At 39.7% G+C, this 13,238-nt stretch overlaps 1 protein-coding gene across 1 annotated transcript in view; it reads left to right on the top strand.

Annotated features, from left to right (window-relative positions):
• The window catches only part of dnah2 (dynein, axonemal, heavy chain 2), a 58,642-nt gene that overhangs the window by 23,485 nt on the left and 21,919 nt on the right, over window positions 1-13,238 (top strand). The window contains exons 41-58 of the mRNA XM_062445441.1: window positions 590-808; window positions 1,691-1,808; window positions 2,041-2,177; window positions 2,764-2,901; window positions 3,247-3,405; window positions 3,628-3,780; window positions 4,160-4,251; window positions 4,449-4,647; window positions 6,235-6,459; window positions 6,643-6,747; window positions 7,963-8,151; window positions 8,491-8,576; window positions 8,985-9,115; window positions 9,387-9,536; window positions 10,280-10,447; window positions 10,783-10,943; window positions 11,204-11,343; window positions 12,671-12,803. Of these exons, the coding sequence (XP_062301425.1) occupies window positions 590-808; window positions 1,691-1,808; window positions 2,041-2,177; window positions 2,764-2,901; window positions 3,247-3,405; window positions 3,628-3,780; window positions 4,160-4,251; window positions 4,449-4,647; window positions 6,235-6,459; window positions 6,643-6,747; window positions 7,963-8,151; window positions 8,491-8,576; window positions 8,985-9,115; window positions 9,387-9,536; window positions 10,280-10,447; window positions 10,783-10,943; window positions 11,204-11,343; window positions 12,671-12,803 (2,703 nt within the window). The remainder of the gene's footprint in view (window positions 1-589; window positions 809-1,690; window positions 1,809-2,040; window positions 2,178-2,763; window positions 2,902-3,246; window positions 3,406-3,627; window positions 3,781-4,159; window positions 4,252-4,448; window positions 4,648-6,234; window positions 6,460-6,642; window positions 6,748-7,962; window positions 8,152-8,490; window positions 8,577-8,984; window positions 9,116-9,386; window positions 9,537-10,279; window positions 10,448-10,782; window positions 10,944-11,203; window positions 11,344-12,670; window positions 12,804-13,238) is intronic.

Here is a 13,238-nt window from a genome sequence, read left to right as displayed (position 1 = left end):
CCTTCACTATTAGCTACTAGATTCTCAGTCATCTGCTCTTACAGGCTCCAGTGATTACTCATTCCCACCTTCAAGCTGAGACATCTTTTCTCTCCCTGTGTGGAGGCTCAGGGAGTGGCTCCTTCCCATGCTGTGTGGTTTAACTCTCTCTGGCTGTGTGTCTGGTTCACTGTGGTCATCCTTCATACATTTCATTAACAGTCCACTGTCTTTGGTTTGCTTAGTTGCAGCTTCCTCCCATAACCTTTGTAGAACCTCAACACTTTTTTGATTTGTCAGTGTTTATAAATTCATCTTTATTACTGTAAGTACACTGTGTCAGTATCAGCATCACAGATGTCACCACACAAAAAAATGTATTTAGCATTTATTTAACAAGGGGCCTAATAAGATTTCAAAATCTAATGGGTTGTACAATAGTCTAAGCAGAGCCTGAGACACATCATACATAAACCCAAAATAGATCAACATAAACGTGACCCTGACACATCATGGCCAATATATCAAAATGTTCTATATATTTACAATATCACTCAAGGTTGCACCACTTCTGACTGTCTGTCTGTGTTTTGCTGCCATTTTGTTTCAGTTGAGGGAGGCCATAGAGGCAGAGCTTCGTCAGAGAGGTTTGCAGGTGACTCCATTTACCCTGACCAAAGTCATTCAGCTTTATGAGACCAAAAACTCACGGCACTCCACCATGCTGGTGGGCAAGACAGGCAGTGCCAAAACAGTCACCTGGAAGGTCCTGCAAAGTGCCCTCACTGCCCTGCACCGCAAGGAAGTGCCTGGCTACGAGCTTGTCCAGGTGAGTGTGGATGGAAAATAATGTAATTTATTGGCTAACAGTGCTGCTGTAATCAAAAGGAACATCTTGGGCTTACACTTTGAGAGGCAAAGTAAAATGTAAAAAGACATCTGGCTACAAGATTAAGCAATTTATCCAAAAAAATCTTCAGCAATTTTCTTGTAGAAAATCAGGAAAAATTATGGTATTTAGGAACACATTGTAAACAATGATTTTGTTGTGAAAACAACTTTTTCTCCTTAGTGGCTGCTTTTAGTGCTCAGATATCTAGTGTATTCTTCCCACCTAAGTGCAAGTCAATACCATCGCCCTATTATTAGTTTATCCCCATTTCCTTTCGTCTCTCTCTCTCTCTTTCATAGACTCTTCTTTTCCTCTTATTTCTCTCTCTGTTCTTTTCATCTAGCTTTCCTCTCATGCCTCTGGCTCCTGCCTCTTCTTTTTTGCTCAGTGCACTTTGCATATCTATTTCAGTCTGTGTCTTCTTCTTCTTCATGTGCCAGCATCACCAACAAACAATTATTATGTAGGAATTACCCTCTGTAAATCAAATAAGAATGTAACAGTACAGTGAAGGATGGATGCATGAAATGCAGCTGTGTTAACATGTAAACTGAGCTAGTTCCCAATACTAATCTTGCAATAGATGAAACATGAAGATCTGTAAAAAGACTGGAAAAACTACTGTGAATTACAGTAAAACAGCATTTTTTGCATTTAGTTCGTTTTAGCTGACAAACAAGATAGTCTGCTATAATTATGAGCTGCCAGTTGAAAGCATATATATCAGTATTTACACCATTACAATTTATTCACGTTAGTTCCTACAATAATTTTTTTTGTCATCTTCTCTTTCTTGCTTTGAACCTTGTGGCACAAAAGGAATATCCTCTGAACCCCAAAGCAATGAGCCTGGGAGAGCTGTATGGTGAAAATGACCTCTCCACCAATGAATGGAGTGATGGAGTACTCTCTTCCCTCATGAGAACAGCCTGCGCAGGTAAAGACACTAAAAACACACAGCACTAACATCACACGTCTCCTGGTGGCAGTACCCAATTCAATTTTTAAAAACTGCAAATTTCAGTTATTAAATTTTCCAATTTCACAAAAACAACTTTCTGCTTTACAAAACTTCACCTCATAAGCAGTAAATCCTACTTTATTAAATATAAATTGTGGTATAAAGATTTACTGTGTATGACACCTCACTTCTGTTCTTTATCCTTTAGATGATAAACCAGATGAGAAGTGGATTGTTTTTGATGGGCCTGTTGATACACTGTGGATAGAGAGTATGAACTCTGTCATGGATGACAACAAGGTGCTCACACTCATCAATGGAGAGAGAATCTCCATGCCTGAACAGGTGAGTGTGGACCATGAAACACTTTCCAAATGGCAAAAAGTTTGTTAAAATGAACAATGAAGCTGTTTTGTTTTGGACTCCAACTAAACATTTTCCAAAGGTAACAAACTGGGGCTGTTTTTGTTTCTGCCTTATAAATCAAACAAAGCAAAATACCAAACAAAGATTTATAGCTTAAATATGTAGAGAATCCTAGAGCATCCAAGTGGTTTGATATTTTTAGCTGACAGTCTCACAAGGCTCTAGAAAGTGAATTAACTATTGATGGATGGTGCTTTAGTGCTTTACAAGCTGGAATATAATACTATCCTCTTTAGACATATTAACAATAAATATCTAATATAACTTCATGCTTAATATTATAAGTTTGCAGTTTCTTTGAAATTAATTTCAGCAGTATGAGGGGAACAGCTGCTCTCTTCTCTTAAGTGGAGAACATAGTCACATTACAACGTAATATAACTGTAGCTATGTAATGTGGTGCGTGGTCCCACATAAATAATCTAGCAAGTAAAACTAAATCTAAATATTTTTTGTATGTGAAATGATCACAACAGAAAAACTAGAGCTAAGTTCTTTCTCATAGGTGTCTCTGCTGTTTGAAGTGGAGAACCTGGCCATGGCTTCTCCAGCTACAGTGTCTCGCTGTGGGATGGTCTACAATGATTACACTGATCTGGGATGGAAGCCTTTTGTTAAGTCCTGGCTCGAAAAACGACAAAAGGTACATATTCTCTGTGTGATAGCCATAACTCAGCCAATATTAGCTGTAAAAAGTAAGAAGGAACTTTTGAAATGGCAAAGTTATTTAAATGCACGCTGGTATAAATAAATTGTATAAATGTGGTGTTAAATTTTGGTGGAGGATGTTTAATGAGTCAAATGCAGTGTTTCACATGTCTTGTTTTTGTGGCATTTCCAACTTCATTGATGGAGATTGTAGAAGACTTTTATAACGTATTCATTAAAGGAACATGAGACATCCATTTTGCTTTTGCCCCTTTTCCCTGCAACCCCCTTTCCTCCATGTTCATCTGTTGAATCCTTACATTGCTCCATCTCCCCACAGGCTGAGGCGGACAATCTTAAGCGTTTGTTTGAGAAATATGTGGAGAGCACATTGAGCTTTAAGAAAAGCAACTGTAAGGAGTTGATCCCCATCACTGAACTCAATGGAGTCACATCACTCTGCCGTCTCTATGACTCTCTGGCCACACGCAGCAATGGGGTGAGACACGGAGAGCGCATTCTATAACATTCACTGCACCTTGTAATCCCTCCTATGGACACCTGTTTTCTAGCAACACTTACACCTTACAGTAAATGGCATTTGGCGCAACTGACTTAATACTAAATCCCAAAACAAAGGCTGAGATTATCTCTTTGGCATCAGAAGCCCCAGCCCAGTGTGAAAAACAATGTAATTTTCTGTCATTCCCCGTCTCTTCAGGTGAACACTTCAGACACAGAACACTTTGATCGGATGGTTGAACTGTGGTTCATCTTCAGCCTTATCTGGTCTATCTGTGCCTCTGTCGATGAGGATGGACGCAAGAAAATGGATAACTTCCTGCGGGAGATCGAGGGCACGTTCCCTATCAAGGTCTTCTATAGAGCATAATATGTGTTTACACACTAATGACACATAGAAAGTCAGTCAAATGGCACTCTACCTCATCATTAGGCTGTTTTTAGTGTACTTTTTTAGCCTGCAAAAACAACAGCTGCCATTCTGTTTAGGTTGATAGTCTTCGTATTTCAAGTTAGTCTAAATTTCAATCAGTGTGATGTGTAGATGGTTTTAATACTTAATACCTTAGATGGATTCATGTTAGAATTTTAAACAGACATTACTAATAACAGATAACACTGTACACACCAGCTGCACGTCCTATCAGCAAACTGAGATATCTGCCATTAGCAAGCAATAATTGTCTCTGAACTTTTAATGGATTAAACTCTTCCTTTGTGAACACTTTAAGGATACGGTGTACGAGTACTATGTAGACACCAAGAACAAAGCCTGGGCTTCTTTTGAAGAGAAACTGCCCAAGGCCTGGCGGTACAATGCCAAGTAAGTGAGCAGATTTATGAATGTGACCTTATTTATGCAAGGATGTGTGAGTGTGTGAGTGTTTATCCATTTCACTGTCTGTCAGTTAAGTCACTACACTGTTAAAACATACAGCAGTTGAACATATCATATATGATATAACCTATCTCTAACATTTGAGATGCATCTATATCTCTACCTCTGCCCTCAACTTGCAGCGCTCCATTCTATAAGATCATGGTTCCTACAGTAGACACAGTTCGCTACAATTTCCTGGTTAAGGCTCTGGTGTTGGGTCAGTACCCTGTGCTGCTCACCGGCCCAGTGGGAACTGGTAAAACCTCAGTGGCCCAGAGTGTCCTGCAAGGCCTGGATAACTCCAAGTGGGCTGGCCTCACTGTCAGCATGTCTTCACAGGTTGGTGCCGTGTGTGTGTGTGTGTCTGTGTGTCTGTGTCTGTGTGTGTCTGTGTGTGCCAGTTCTGTATCCTAGATCTGACATTTTTTGCAAACAAAGATCGTTTTGGCTGATGCTCAATTTGTCAAGGCTGTAGTTAGAATCAATACACACAGTTAACAGTAATGTTAGTGTTTGAGTTAGCTTTAGGTAGGATAAAGGCACATATTGGTGAGGATTGATGTAACCTACAGTAAAGGGCATAGGGAATCTAATAACGGAATAGTCACACTTTGTCATGTCAGTTTTCTAATCCATAATCTATAGATGCCACACGTGTTTCCATTCTATGAAATCTGTGCTGTAGTTGAACATCTCACCTATCATTTAAATATAACCTTGAACAAGTTCACTCACAACATGAAATGTAGCAATGCAAAGCTGAATTAGTGTAGGTGTTGTATGTGTATGTTCCCCTGTGTGTGTCTTTTTGTGTGTACATGTGGTCTGTCAGCCTACTTTTGGGGACAAATGTCAGACTTAGAACCTGTTAAATGGGGAAGGCCAGTGGCTAAAGTTAGGGTTAGGATTAGTTGTGTTGATGGTTACAGTTAGGGCAGGTCTCCAGGAAATGAATATAAGTCTATGTAATGTCTCCAAAAGTGACCATGATCTGATATGTGTGTGCGTCACTGTCAGTGTGAGAGAGGGCATCTGCTTCCATCTGACCACATGACAGCTCTGAATAGCCTCCATCTTCCAGCTTCACTACAATTAGAGTAAAAGTGCGTTGCTCTAAGGCGCCGCAATTAGTCTGAGTCACGTCAGCGCTGGACAGTTCTGATGAAGGGCTATTAGAGTGCCAGGGATGATGGAGGTGCTCATCACCCCCCTCAACCCTTACCATCATCATCATCTGTCACCACAACCCCCACAGCCTCCTCCTTCACATCCATCACCATTGCCACTAAACTTTCCCAGGCAACTACTCAGAGCATAAGTCATTCTAATCTGGCAGCTCTCACCCTGCCATTTTTCTTTCCTCTCTTATACATCTGTCTCATATATCGTATTTTGGCATAAGTGCTCCTTTCTTTTTCTTCCCTCATCCACCTCAATTTCATTCATGTCTCAAGTGAATTCATTTTATGATAATGATAATATGCATTCACATATGGCATTAGTACGGATTTCAATAGATGATTTATCACTCGATTGATCAAATATTTCTTCATTAACATTAGTGCCTGTGCAGATTGTGTCAATATCACAAAACTTGATTTTCTTTTCCATAGCAGGATTTCCAAATTGTAAAGGAATATTATTAGGAATAGATGTAAAATGGTATCCCATAATGACAATGGTACACAAAAAGAGGTATTCCATTAACATCCAGTTTGTCTTGTAATAAATGTAACAACACATTTGTGCACACAGTCAAACTTTTTTCATATATTTTTACAGTATGGCTCTCAGTGGGGATTGTCACATTGTTTGTGTTGTTTCTTAACATAAGAAACATTTCAAAGTTACACAATGAAACATAATATTCCATATTTGTTTTTCTGTGTTTCTGTCTCTCCCTCCATGTATTCATGACTTTTCCAGACCACCTCTAATAACATCCAGGCCATTGTGGAGAGTCGCATAGAGAAGAGAACCAAGTGCGTGTTTGTGCCAGCGGGTGGGAAGCACCTGCTCTGCTTCCTGGATGACCTCAACATGCCGGCTCATGATCTCTTTGGCTCCCAGCCACCACTGGAGCTGCTGCGCCTCTGGATCGACTATGGCTTCTGGTTTGACCGCCAGAAACAGACCCTTAAGTTTGTCAGGGTGAGCGAGGACATTCTGTAGAGGGAGGGAGTGTGGTTAATCATCTCTCTTTTTTACATAATATGTAATTACATGTTTATGTTATAAATGTTTATGATATGAATATAAATACAAACTGTTTTCTGGTGTGTGTGTGTGTGTGTGTGTGTGTATGTATGTATGTGTGTGTGTGGGAACTGTTAGGGCATGTTCTTGCTGGCTTCGATGGGCCCCCCTGGTGGAGGGAGGACTCACATCTCTGGTCGCTTACAGAGTCGGTTCAATCTCATCAATATGACCTTCCCCAATGTAAGTCCTTCTGACCCTCCTTTCCTCTCCTCTCTGACTTTTACCATTTACCACTGAGTGTGACAAAATGATATTAATAAATGGATTTAAGAAATAGATTTAAAGGGTAATTAAATATATTGAATATGCTAATAGAATCCATGTGAAATAAATGTCTCATTGCATTCATTTGTATATGTAGAGACATGCATTTATAATGAAACTAAGATAGACAGGCTTTATAAACTGTGTAGTTTTGAGGGTTTTTTCTATTTAACTTGAGGTGGCTTAAACCCATTGTAGGAACCTCTGCACATATAGTCTAGTACAGCATAGCCTCTTCACAGTATAGTCTAGTTGTGTATTTATTTTTATATTTGAGTGAGGCTACTTAGTTATAGTATATAATTCAGCCTTTAATTGTATTTGTTTTTTATGTACCTCATTATTTTTATGATTCATGTTAAATGGCTGCTCTAAATCTGTGATTTATTTGGGGTTAATAAAGTAATCCCACTCTTTATTTTCCTCTCTCTGTCCAACTATTTCTGTGCATATCAAGGTAAGGCAAGGTTGATCTTTCCTTCTGTCGGACATTTTATCTTCTTCCATTTCCAATTTTCATCTGCATTTTCATTTCACCATATCCAGATCCATGTTATTTTCTTGCATTTTGTTAGTTATGTCCACTGCAGCATTCAACAATTTCTAACACCAGTGCCTGGAAATGTTTCTCCCTCTGCTCATTTACTTTCTTCTCACCTGCATCACCTCTCATTTTTTCCTCTTGTCTTGTTTTTTTTAATTATGATTTTTGCTTGCTCACTCCCTCTCCTTCTTGTCTTTTTTCAGTTTTTCAATTTTCTTGCAGTCTTTCATCTCTGGTTATTGTGCTCCTTTCAACTTCCCCTGGTCTATTTTACCTTTGCCACTTGTCCCCAGCTCTCTCCTTTCGTGCTCCTTGTTTTCATCCCCCTTATTTGTTTTCATGTCTCGGTCTGCACTTTTTCCTCTCTACTCTATTTTGCCACTGCCATAAAAGTGCAAAATAAATTTGCTTTGGAAAGTGTCTTGAGTCACTTGACACTTGAATTACCTCTTTGTTACAACTCTCAGAAAAAAACCATGCTGATTTTCTTTCTTTTTCTTGACAAGCACAACGTAGAAATCTGTGACATCTCTGTATCCTTTATAAGATCTATCAAACTTGAACAGAAATGTCCTCTCTGTATGCAGGATTCCCAAATCAGACGAATCTACAGCACCATGATCAACCAGAAGCTACATGGTTTTAAGGAGGACGTGAAGCCCATTGGAGAAATTATCACTCAGGCCACGTTAGAACTGTATTATTCAGTTACAGCTCGTTTTCTTCCTACTCCAGCCAAGATACACTACCTCTTCAATCTCAGGGATATCTCCAAGGTGCACATAAGAACATATATCGATTTATACAACTATACCCACAGCACACAAAAACATAAACTACCTAAAAATGTAAGACGATACAACTGGAGCCTGTTTGACACAGTTTAACTAGCCGTGCTCTCAATACTAAGCCTAACATTGGTGATTCTGTATAACCATTTTCACTGGCTACCAAGACAGCAAGTTTTTCAAGATTAACTGAAGGCTTATTTAACCTGTTTTGTTACACAATGTAGGTATGAATCGTATGATCAAATTTCTATTGCAATAGAAAATACTTATCTGCATATCTGCACATTTAAATATATTTATTTTTTCCTTTGTTACCCCTTGTAGGTGTTTCAGGGTCTTCTAAGAGCTCACCCAGACTTTCATGATACTAAAAACAATATCACTAGACTGTGGATCCATGAGTGCTTCAGGTGAGGTGTTAGCATGTTAGCATTCTGATGTTAGGCACAGCAGTGCTTTGAACTAAATAGTGAGTACAGGCTCACAGAACCGCTAGCATGGCTGTAAACTCTTATTATATTATAACTCCTTGTATTTCAATGAATATCTGACCATCTCACAGTCATCCAGCAAATGTACCATTATTCCAGCCTACCATCTTCAATCCTTAGCTGAAACCTAGCAATTCTGCTTTTACAATGTGAGGTTTGACATTTAAACTTGAATGTTTCTTGGTGGTGTCCCAAAGAGAGCTCAAGATATAATATGCCTTCTAAATTCATGTAATGACAATATATCCAGTAGTTAAGGTTTTTCTAAATGATTTAACATCAGCCACGGTCTTGTATCTGTTGTTAATGTTTTGTTTTTGATTTCAGGGTTTTCTCTGACCGGCTTGTAGATCACATTGATATGGAGGCCTTTGTTACTTTGCTGTCAGAGAAACTGGGCTCACTCTTCGACCTCACGTTTCACAACATCTGCCCCAATAAAAAACCTCCAATATTTGGTACATCTATTACAGAGCACACACACACACACACACACACACACACACACACACACACACACACACACACACACACACACACACACACACACACACACACACACACACACACACACTAATATCAGAGTGCAAAAATGATCTAACAGAAAAGATTAAGTGATGAACTGCGATTAAGTGTCAGTAAACTGGTTGATTAATTGATTAATAGATCATTACAATAGGAGTTATGGATGTGTTAATGTGTATTTATTTTGGTGTGTGTGTGTGTCAGGTGATTTCCTGAGTGAGTCTAGTGTGTATGAGGACCTACTGGACATAAAGGGTCTCAAGAAGTTCATGGAGACCCACCTGGAGGACTACAACTTGACACCTGGCGTAGTGCCCATGAGCCTGGTGCTCTTCCGAGACGCCATCGAACACAGTGCGTATGAAAACACATCGTTCATACCCACACAAACACACACACACTTGCAATAAAGCAGGCAGCTGTGTGTCTACCTCTCTCCCAGTACACAGTGCAGTAAATTCCCACTGATGGATCGACCCACAGCTTCAGTTCCACCGATCCCATTCTTTCCAGGCAATCTAGTACATTACCACAATCAATAATAAGACATACTCATCTGCTGTATTCTGTACTTTCAACTCTGTATTCACTGTTTGCCAGTTTTGTGGTTCAGACCCAGTTTAAAACTCCTTTGAAAAACACAGCATGAGGCATGGCTGAAAGCCACCCTGTAGTTGAAAGAGAGGCCTCTCAGCACCAGGCTCTGCTCTCTACATACTTCTGTCAATGTGCCTCTTTACCACATGCCACTACAAATCAATAGCACTACATTACTATAGAAACAAGATGGATCAACACTGCTTTGTACATGGCTGTGTGTACTGTGGGTATGTATATCTGTGCTGGAATTTCTATGCACACTGAAGCTCCATTGTGTAGAGCAGATTGTACACTAATGAGAGCTAATAAAATTGTATGAATGTAGATTCTGTCAGATGCAATATACTAATGTTTTAGCATCTAATCTTATATGAAAACAAATCATCCAAATATTTGTAAGAAACTTGTCAGCTGTGCAAATCATCTCATACAGAGCAATTAGAATTGGAAATAAGTAATTTGGTTATTTGGTTAATTTTGTTTTGTTTGCTCCACAGTAACCCGTGTCGTGCGTGTGATCAGTCAGCTTAGGGGCAATATGCTGCTGGTTGGCGTTGGTGGCTCAGGCAGACAGAGTCTGTCTAAGATGGCTGCCTCCATCTGTGAGTATCAGGTATTCCAGGTGGAAGTCACCAAGCAGTACCGCAAGCTGGAGTTCAGAGAAGGTGAGATGTTCACTGATATTTAAAAGAAAAAGGATGACTTCTACCTTAGCCTTCTACTTAGTATGTAACCCTATAGTCTGGAAAACACAGAAAAGTGAAACCAAAGAACAGGAAATGTGGAAATTAAACAAGATTAGAACAATTGTGACTCTTATACTGTATATTCTTTATTATTCTGCGTAAAACACGAAGGTGTTTAGCTCCCAACTGATTCACCCAAATGTGTTTTTTGATGAGTTACCTTTGCCTTTTTGCAGACAGTTTCTCTCACCCCTCTGTAGTCATCTGCATAACACCTGAGGCAAAATAAGTGATTTTTCTATCCTTGCTTATAGACATCAAGAAGCTGTACCGTTTGACGGGTGTGGACAACAAGCCCACAGTCTTCCTGTTCAATGACACCCAGATTGTAGATGAGTCCTTCTTAGAGGACATTAACAACATCTTGAGCTCTGGAGAGGTGCCGAACCTCTACAAGCAGGACGAGTTTGTTGAGGTCTGTACTGCCATCATATCATTCTGGCCTCCTGACTGTCTCGGTCTATTGCCAGCATCTGGATGTTTTTTTGTCTGTCTATTTGCATACTTGCACAATTCTCTTATTTAGTAAATAGGTATCACAGTAGTGTTAAAATAATATATTTTTCAACCCGACAGTGGTGAAAATAATTGGTCAGGTACAGCAAACATGTCTGTAGTTAGTTAAAAGCTATTTCCAATTCATATTACATGTATCTGTTGTTTGTCTACTTCTAGGTATGCAATGCCCTTTCAGAGTCTGCCAGGAAAGACAATGTGGTGGAGACTCCTGACTCCTTGTTCAGCTACCTGATAGAGCGAGTCAGGAACAACCTGCACATAGTTCTCTGCATGAGCCCAGTGGGAGAGCCCTTCAGGTAGATTCTGACACTGTTCCCTGAAGCACACTGTGTCCAATAATATATCCTGGTACACAATATGTTCCAGCATGCCCTTTGTTCCTCTTTTTACTCCTCTCCTCTGTTTGCACACACAGGCTGATGAAAAGTGGCACAATATGAATCACATTGAAGAGCTGGGGATTATGTTGTTTTTCTCTTACCTCTGTCACACACAAATTTCCTCTCACAAAAGAACACCTCTTCTCCCTCAAGCATTCATGCCTTGGTTGTATAAATAATGGTGCAAGGTAGTGGTCACACATAATGCTGCTAATTGGGCTGACAGGAACCGTTACCCAGAGCTAATCATCATTCCCTGGATGACAATTTATCCTGACCCTCTGACCACTAGCTGCTAGCAGGATCCATATCACACACACATAGGCAAGCCCAGAGGATAGTGACTAAGCCATCCCATATTCTTCATTTAGGCAAGGCAAGGCAGCTTTATTTATATAGCGCATTTCATACACAATGGCAACTCAAATGTGCTTTACATAAAACAAACATTTAACAGTAAGACTGATTTAGAATATGAGCTCCTACCCTCGGGCAGACGATATAGAGTCCCTAACTGCAAACTCAACCGTTTTAAGAATTCATTTGTTCCAACCTCCATGAAATTCCTAAACAATGCTGCTTGAGGCGGAAGATTGTGCAATCATTTTATAGTGCTTTTATTATAGTGATCTTTTAGCATGTGTTTTTCCCATTGGTGTATGTATGTGTTGTGTGCAATGTTATGGGATATGTGCAATACTGTTATGTAATTGTTGTTGGGATGGTATGGCTGGTGATGTACTGTTTGTTGTCATCGTGGCTGTCAAGGCATATATGGCGCAGTTGCTGAGTCCAAGACAAATTTCCTTAAGCGGAACAATAAAGTATATATTGTATTGTATTGTATTGTACATTGCCAGAGCTACGAGAGCCGTACTACACCAATTAACCAGCTAAACTCACTGATTCACACTGTAGGCGTCTGGCCTACTCTGCTATACCTTGCTTCTTTCAAAAGGGGTCTGTGAGGAGCTTTTGTGTCAGGCTGCTTAAAGCAAATGTTCTTTACACACTGATTTTAAGGAACCCTTTTGAAAAGGCAGCCTTTTGGAGCAAAGAACAGCATTTCACTGAATGATTCTGAACCATATCCATAATGCATAATGGCTTAATCGTTTTCATAAATTGTTTGTTTCTAACCAGCTGCCAAATACACCTGCAATAATTTGCAACCCTATAATAGGGATTGTTATATCCACAAATTACACTTGAATAAAATGTATAAATTGTTGTTTGCCAACAGGAATCGCATCCTGCAGTACCCAGCACTTGTCAACTGTACTACCATTGACTGGTTCTGTGAGTGGCCCAAAGATGCCCTACTGGAGGTAGCTGAGAGGTACTTGGACAGACTGGAGCTGGGCTCCTCTGAGGGGGTGAGACATACAAACAGGGCTTTCCATTTCACACTGTTAAATAGGTGCTTGTTTAGCACTGTGATGCATTTTCACATGATCTTACTCTCCAAAAATCAGTAAATCAAGTCAAGTCACTTTTATTCATATTGCGCCAAATCAGTTAACACAGGGCACTTTTCACATAGACCAGGTCTATATTGTAAGTATAGTGGCAGATGATCTGTCGGCTTTCCACCTCAGTATGAATTAAGTCTCCTCGTCCTTTTTCTGACATGATGACCTTTAGAGCCCTTTAAATTGTGTAGCCAGTCTTAAATTTGGAAAGACAGAGTGGAGAGGATGACTATCTGGAATAAAAGTAGACACCAGAACATGACTCAGTAGAGATATCAAGAAGCTTTGTTTTAAGGATTGACTTTATTGTCAATTTAATTGTGAAATAAAGCTTCAGGT

The sequence above is a fragment of the Scomber scombrus genome, chromosome 23 (genome assembly GCF_963691925.1).
Source record: "Scomber scombrus chromosome 23, fScoSco1.1, whole genome shotgun sequence".
Lineage (NCBI taxonomy): Eukaryota > Metazoa > Chordata > Actinopteri > Scombriformes > Scombridae > Scomber > Scomber scombrus.
Note: the sequence above shows the minus strand (reverse complement) of the source record. Positions and strands in the feature narration are given on the sequence as shown.